This window comes from Triticum aestivum, chromosome 4A, assembly GCF_018294505.1.
Source record: "Triticum aestivum cultivar Chinese Spring chromosome 4A, IWGSC CS RefSeq v2.1, whole genome shotgun sequence".
NCBI classification, from domain to species: domain Eukaryota; kingdom Viridiplantae; phylum Streptophyta; class Magnoliopsida; order Poales; family Poaceae; genus Triticum; species Triticum aestivum.
In genome coordinates this window covers 651,051,280-651,059,150 of record NC_057803.1, presented here as the reverse complement: position 1 = coordinate 651,059,150, position 7,871 = coordinate 651,051,280, and the positions used below count along the sequence as shown (strand labels likewise).

The following is a 7,871-nucleotide window of genomic DNA, read 5'->3' as shown; positions in this document are numbered from 1 at the left end:
TTGATTGCTGACTTTAGTTTATCTCGCTTAAAAGAGGGCAAGTTGGAATCGCTAGATGTGTGCCATATACTACCTCCGTCCTGGTTTATTGGCCCCCCTCGCATTTTCTGCCAAAATTTAACCTTAAATTTAAATAATAAAATCTTAATGCATGTAACAAAAAATAATATCATTGAAAACTATGTTCAAATACGAATCCAACAATATAATTTTTGGTGAAATGCATTATTATTTTCTTAGTTAAATATATGGTTAAAATTTGGCACTAAATACTAAGGGGCCTAATAAATCAGGACGGAGGTAGTAGCAGAAAGCACAGTAGATACAGTGAGCCTGGCAACGATCCTAACTCCATAGAGAAGAAGCGATCACACATTGCTCATTAGTAATGATCGTCACAGCCAAAAAATTAAGAATCATCTAAATTGTCTACCACACAAAACTCTAGCCCTTACGAGGAAGACTAGAATAGAGTGTGTGAGGGCCGCTGGAACCCCATGTTTTCCCTTCGTGGAAGCTCCACTGGCTAAGAATTATCTACTCCATCTATTTTTTAAATATAAGCCTTTTAAAGATTCCAATATATTTTTTTGAACACAGATTCCAATATGAACTACAAGCGAAGCAAAATGAGTGAATCCACACTCTAAAATACGTTTATATACGTTCCTATATGGTCCGTATTGAAATCCTTAAAAATGTTTATATTTAAAAACGGGGGGAGTACGATACAAATCCCTCCACCATGTCTCTCACACAAATTCTCTGACATCCATCAAACATCTGACGGCCCATGTTGCATTTTTCTATTTTTCACATGAAGGCCCTGCTTCTATTCCCCGTTGCCCTCGGCCCGGGCCTTCCAGTGGCCTTTCTGCTTTGCAGCAGCACCTCAATCAACATTATCGTTCTTGGGAGCTCTTATTGGACGCTCGCTGCGTTCAACAAAGCGCCGACGCACAGGGGGCGCCGCGACTGGGCCGGCCGAAGCTAGCGAACAGCAGTAGACCTAAAAAACATGTGACGCTTTGTGAGAATCGAAACAAGATCTCCTGTCGCCGAAGAAGTGCCATTACCACTGGAGCTAGCGTACATTGCTTTATATGGAACTGCCCGAAATAATTAAAGAACCAAAACCAGCGACGATATGTTTAAAAAAAAATCAAACACTAAACATTTTTTATTGAAAAAACGCGAGCACATTCCAAATTCGTTAACAAATTTTTCAAAAAAAAGGATTTTTAAACTAATGAACAATTTTTTAAAACACATTTTTCTAAAACTCTTGATTTTTTTTCAAAATTCAAGAATTTATTTAATTCCACAAAATAATGTAACACGAACATATTTTGAACTTCTGGAACAAAATTTGGAAACACGAACATTTTTTCAAACTGGAACATTTCTTTGAAATTCCAGACCACAATTTGGAACGTGATTTTTTTTTAAATGGAACTTTTTTTAAACTCCTTAACAAAATTGAAAATAAGAACATATTGAAAATTTCTGAAGAATTAGTGAAACAGGAACATTGTTTTAAACCCTCAAACAACACTTTAAAGCATGAACATTTTTTGAAAGGTGTGATTTTCTTTAAAAAACGTGAATATTTTTTGAATCTCCCAAACAAATTTGAAACATGAATTTTTTTAAATTTTGCAACAATTTTTGAAATGGACTTATTTATTGAAATCTCCAATTTTGCTGAAAGGTTGTGGAACATTTTTTAAAAGTGAACAATTTTGGACAACAACACTTTAAAGCATGAATATTTTTTAATGTTTGAACAAAATTTTAAATTCAGAACATTTTATGAAATTTTTGAATTTAAGGATAAACAAAAAAGAAACAGAAAAAAGAACAAAAAGGACAAAAGAAACAGGAAAAAGGAAATAATATAAAAAACGAAGAAACAAAAATGAAAAACCAAAAAAGCAATAAAACCAAGACAAAAAACCAAAAACAGGAAGAAAAAAGCAATACAGAAAAATACGAATGGAGGATGGGTCGGCCCACTGCGAAGCGTCGACATTACCACGCAGTGAGGCATCCTATAGGATTTACCATCCTTCTTCGCCCTTTCTCTCGGCCTTCTTCTCCAGCTCATCCATGAGACGGCTAATGCAAGCATCTTCGTCATGCTTGGACGCTATCGGGCACTCCGCGACGTGTGCGGGTGTCATCTGCACAGCCTCCCATGCCGGATTAGTGCGGTGTCAAGCTTGTCCAGGTGGTTCGTCGTGAACACAATGATCCGATCGCCACCTTGTGCCTACCAGAGCCCGTCAATGAAGTCGAGCAAAATATATTGAGGCGCCTGAGCCATTGGATGCACATCGGATGGACGGGAACAAAGTGACTGAAACAAAAAGTTTCGTCAAGCGCCTACCTTATGGTCACCCCCATTATGATAACCAACAAATCATAACGAGTCCATTGAATGTGCAGCTAGCTACTGCCCCTTTCCCCCAAATTGAAGACCCCACACTGCATTTTGAAGAATAGGGCACAAGATTTACAGGACAATGAACAGTCAATGTTACCTACCCGGCTTTGTGCTACAAAACATTTTGAAGGGAGATGTACAAGACAGCTCCCAAACCAAATACAGAATGAAAGGCGCGTGCCTCCATGTTCAATCAGCGACATGAACAGACACAACAGGTGGACATAACAGGGATGGTTAGCATACAGAACAGGATGGACATCAGCGAAACTGTCTCCTATTGAGGGTCAGGTCAGATACTGATCTGGTGAACATGGTACGATCTTATGCCCGATGAATTCGCTTCAGATGTCCTCAGGCTTCAAGCGTTGAGATCCCATGGAGCACTTTGTCGATGAGGTGGACACGGAAACCCTAGGAGAACTGCACGGATAGATAAACACCAATTATAACATTTCTAACGCTTGATAAGTTCTCATCGTCGTGTTGTCACCACATATCACATCTGTCACTTAATGAATTGCAGCAACAAGGTAACATATTATGTGCTACAGGCTGACATTTCCAAAGTGGCACGTTTGATATGCTAAGGACTTGTTGATCTAATCCAGGTTTTCTGTTACAAATTAGTTTTGCTGTAAATTCAGCTAGTGTTCAAGTTATAAACAGATTCTTTTTACTTGCCATCTTTGTTTCTTCTCCGTGACATTTAGTAGCACACAGGAGTATATCCTGATGTGCCTATGCATTGCAAGAGCTAAACCAACACTAAATATTATTGCAAACCTACTGTACTTGAAGAGCTTGGTCAGGGCAAGAACAGACCTGATGAGCTCTGAAGTTGAACGAATGGTGACTGAGCTTTCAGAAGAAGTAGTGGGCTATTTTACATAAATTATGTCCTCCTCATCTGGTTCATCTCCCTCCCAGTCACCATCTTCTTCTTCTGCTATATCTGAAACTTCCCCATCTTCGTCTTCAGCATTTCCTTCTCTCTGCTCCCTTTCCTCCTTTAGTTTGTCCAGTATCGTAAGAATCTGCAGAGGTGAACTGGTTAGACAAGGATCTCCTGGTACATATGAGAAATATGCAAAAAAATGCTCCATGTAATGATTCTTAGTGGTAATAATACAGACCCTACAGCGGATAAAAATGTCCACTCTATAGGTTCTGAGCTATACAAAAACTGAAGCATTTCCAGCTTTTGAGCTAGTTTCCAGCCCTACAGAGAAGGAAGTTGACATCTAATATAACATCGGATAAAAATAGACAGTGATTATTATCCATATGACAAGCAAATGATGATTCTAATTTTCACCTAAGCTGAACTGCAAATTACGCTGCAAGATGTAAAACAGAGAAGCAAAAATCTACCGCAACTCAAATCGCAGGGGAAGAGAAACATGACCAGTCAAGATAAGTATTCGGTACTACGCTTTACAACAATCGCAGAAGGCGGTCTCAAATAATCACATATGCTCAGACAAATGAGTTTAAAATAACAGTGTCGATAACTCTGGTCTGCAGCAGCAACGATGGTAACAAATAGCAGTCAGTGAATAAGCTACCTAAACTAAGTTAAGTGAACATAAAACTAGTGAAAAATGAAAAACAGGTGAATACTTAAACTCACGGTCATTGTGAAACTAATGGGTTTCTTTGGCAACAAAAGGAAAAAAAAAATTGAAGCTTACCCTGCTTCCGCGCTCCATGGACTCGTCTTCGATGAACCGTATCTCGGGCGTGAGGCGCAGCTTCATCCGCTTGCCAATCTGGCTCCTGACGTACTTGGTCTTGTCTTTGAGCCCGGCCATGGCCACCTTCTTCCCCCTCTCGTCCCCGAACACGGACACATACACCTTGCACACCTGCAGACACAGACCGGAGCAGAGACAAGGAGCTCAGCATCCCAGATTGCAGCGCGGCCGCATCGTTTGGAGGGAGGGTCCGGGCGTGACCTGCAGGTCGTTGGAGAGCTCGACGTCGGCGATGGTGGTGAGGGAGGAGAGGTAGCGGTCGGCGCCGAGGGCGGCCTCGGGGAGGACGGCGCGCTGCATCACGGGGTCGCGGGTCAGCATGTCCGCCAGCTCCCGCTGGATCTGCTTCGCCACCATCCGCACCCGCCGCTCCTTGGCCATGCACCGCACCACGCGCAGCGACGTCGACGTCGACGGCGACCACGGCAGCCGCCGCCGCACGGAGACGGGCGCCGCGGCGGCGAGGGCCCGCGGCAGCGGCGGGGACACCAGCGGCCGGCACGGGAACATCCTCGCGGTGGTGGGGGATTTTGCGCCGCGGTGAGGCCGTCGGCCGTCGCTGTGGGGAGTGGGAAGGGGATAGTGTTGAGAATCCAACAATATCTCCCGGCTTGATTTAAAAGAATTTCCAAAATAATGTGCAAATAGTGTATGGTTATAAAAACCCTTTGCTAAGTCCTTTTTCTATTAGAACATTTTTGTATCCATAGGAAATTATGTACTCACACTATTATATGGTTAGATTTTAGCTTCTTGTTGGACGAATTACCCATGGTACTCGTGTCATGAATGGGCGCGGATTCTCTACCTTGCCATGTGCAACGCAGTGAACTACAGTGCTCTACCTTTATCCGAGAGACATTGGATCAAAAGTGGGCGGTCCAGATCGGGGCAAAGACTGTAGTGAATGCACTGTAGCGAACGCATTGTTTAACGTTCATGTTCATGTCACTGTTTCGAGTACTGTGGCGACTGTACTGTTGCATCAGATCTGAGCGGTTGGTTCTCGATCCAACAAACGGAAGAAGAGGAAAGGCAGAGGCACTGTAGCTCTCTGCCTTGCCCATGGCACGGTAGAGAATTCACAGCCGTCATGAACAAATGTGTGCCACTGTCATAGTGGTTCTATACTTTATCCGTCGCCAATTGCATGTGGTCCTTGCCTTCCATGATTAAACTTTGATCGTCTGTGCAGATGTAGGGTAAGGAGATGTGAAAGGGTTGTATCATTTTCAGATTACCCCGGGCTGATGGTGTATCAGTTTGTATTGGGTTGTATTTATACCGAGTAAGCGCATACCATAGCAACCAATCCAAACATAATTTAACACTATATGTGACCAGCGTAATTAAAATAAGTAACGAGATCCTAATCCAAACACATTATGAGATGCACATCGGTTCGTATAGACTCAATGGCAATCACGACTCAAAACTATCTAGGCATCATATGTTACATGTCAAGATACACCATTCAACATACACCATCATATGCTACATGTCAAAAATTGACTTTTTTGGGGTACGTATGCTATATTTAAGCCACAAAGTGCATTTATATGCATTCAAACGGAATCATTCAAAACTGAACTTCAAATGCATGAAAATTCTGAAAAAAATGGGATATAAATAATATTTGTGTTCTTTAGTCTATGTTTAGGCAGTTCCCAAGAAAATAAAAGGAGTTCCATACATCAGGGTGCCAAGACTCGACCCTGAAATGTAGCTCATTGAATATTTAATACCAAAAAATGCAAACAAAGTCTAGAAAATATGAAACCTAGCATGGTGTCATTATATGACATCAATAGGTTGCGTAAAAACTGCACAAGGTTTAACAAAAGTAGTGATGTACACTGCTTAGAAACCGAACCATATCTCAGTGGAAGAAATGTGGTTTCAAAAGGGAACGCGTCAACTTTGAAGGCTAAGCGACAGTTGCTTCGTCATTTCACCTTGAAACATTCCATACTCTCAACACATACCATCCCATGTTACATATAACATAATAATCACTTTTTGAATTCGTTCATTATAATTTTCTCACTCTGTTTGATATTTTTAAGTCATGAAGTGATTTTCGAGCAATTAACAGACATAATTCAAATTGGCGAAAGGGCCCATGCATTGCAACGGGAGATAAAAATCATAGTCTTCAATGGTCATGATCACATTTTGCTGCATCATCCAGATACACACTCATTCTCAATTTCGTGAAATCATGAATATCTATTTGAACTCATGAAGATATTTGAAATTGTGAACATTTTTCCAATTCATGAACACTTTTACAAATTTTCGAACATTTTCTAAAATCAGGAACATTTTTTGAATTAATGGACATTTTATACTATATGCAGACATTTAAAAAAATAATCTGAACAGTTTCTTTCACAAGTTTCATGAATCGGCGAACATTTCTAGAAGGATCAAACATTGGTTTGGAAATTACTGGAACAATTTTGAAATTCACGAACATTTTTTTGATACAACAAATTTTTTTTGAAAAGCATGATCATTTTTTAATCATCAATCATTTTATGAATGAATAAACTATTTTGTAAGTCACGAAAAGTTTTGATTTTTTAGGATATTTTTCCATTCATGAACATTTTTTGAATAATGTAATTTTGTTCAATTTCATTAAATATAATACAAAAACCTTTTTACAAATCATGAACATTTTATGACTTCCCTAACATTTTCAAAATTTCGAACATTCTTTGAATTAGCAAATATTTTTATAAAATCGTGAATATTTTTGGAATCCATAAACTTTTTATTATTATTTTAATACTTTATTTTAAAATTCTCATATTTTGAAATTTAAGAACTTTTTTGAAGTCCTAAAATTTTAAAGTTGAAAAAACAGAAATGCAAAAGAAAAATAAAAAATAAAACTAAAAAACAGGCCGCACGAACATGGGCCGGCCCAAATGGGCGTGCTGCGTCTTCTTCCGGCGCACAAAGCGCATTATAGGAGGCCCCTACTGCATCGGTCGGCCAACGCAGGGTATTCTCCTGTGTGAAACGTTCTTTATCAGTTATAGGTGGCATTGATCTGTAATATTTTGCAACTTTGAAGGCGATTTTCGTGACGTACGCAAGAATTAATAGCCCCTTTATTATTCGGTAAAGATTTAAACTACATGTGCAAGAATATTTTTGGCAAAATGGGTTGAAAAATCATATGTGTGTTACTAAGTCTATATTTATGCCCTATCCAATAAAATAAAAGGAATTTCACACATTAGGAAGCCAAGACTCAACCCCTAACATGGAGCTAATTGGTTTTTAATTTCAAAAATGTAAACAAAGTGTGAAAAAAACATGATTGGTTTTATTGGGGACCAAGAAAAGTTCTATAATTTTGTGTAGGTACTAATCATTTGCTACGGTTTAAAAACTCCTGGTAGTTTCATAAACCTTAAAGTCATCAACTTGGGGGGAAATTGTTGGTTTCTACAAATGTCTACACTTGGAGGGCCAACAATTCACTAACAGAGAGGAAGCAACTGTCGAAATCACTAATTAAGAAGTACTTCTTTCAAAGATCACTCCTACCTCCTCATGTGCGTCACTTGTCGCAACCTGGGGTTTTCCCTTTTTTTGTATATTTGTTTATTAAAAAAATTATCTCTTAATCCGTGCGCCCAAATCTCGAACCA

General features: G+C 39.6%; 1 protein-coding gene across 1 annotated transcript; it reads right to left on the bottom strand.

The window, feature by feature from the left end:
* Window positions 1-2,473: 2,473 nt before the first annotated feature.
* Window positions 2,474-4,821, bottom strand: LOC123087881 (probable ribosome-binding factor A, chloroplastic). Its single transcript, XM_044510004.1, has 4 exons — window positions 4,405-4,821; window positions 4,141-4,314; window positions 3,272-3,483; window positions 2,474-2,869 (listed from the first exon to the last, which is right to left on the bottom strand). The coding sequence occupies exons 1-3, from the start codon at window positions 4,711-4,713 to the stop codon at window positions 3,328-3,330; spliced, it is 639 nt and encodes a 212-aa protein (XP_044365939.1). The 5' UTR covers window positions 4,714-4,821; the 3' UTR covers window positions 2,474-2,869; window positions 3,272-3,327.
* Window positions 4,822-7,871: the final 3,050 nt, after the last annotated feature.

Excerpts from the sequence above, each read along its gene's own strand:
- LOC123087881 (XM_044510004.1), bottom strand. The coding sequence starts at position 4,713 with ATGTTCCCGTGCCGGCCGCTGGTGTCCCCGCCGCTGCCGCGGGCCCTC. Across the intron at positions 4,315-4,404 it reads AGCTCTCCAACGACCTGCAG|GTGTGCAAGGTGTATGTGTC; the intron begins GTCACGCCCGGA and ends CTGTGTCTGCAG. Across the intron at positions 3,484-4,140 it reads CCATGGAGCGCGGAAGCAGG|ATTCTTACGATACTGGACAA; the intron begins GTAAGCTTCAAT and ends TCACCTCTGCAG.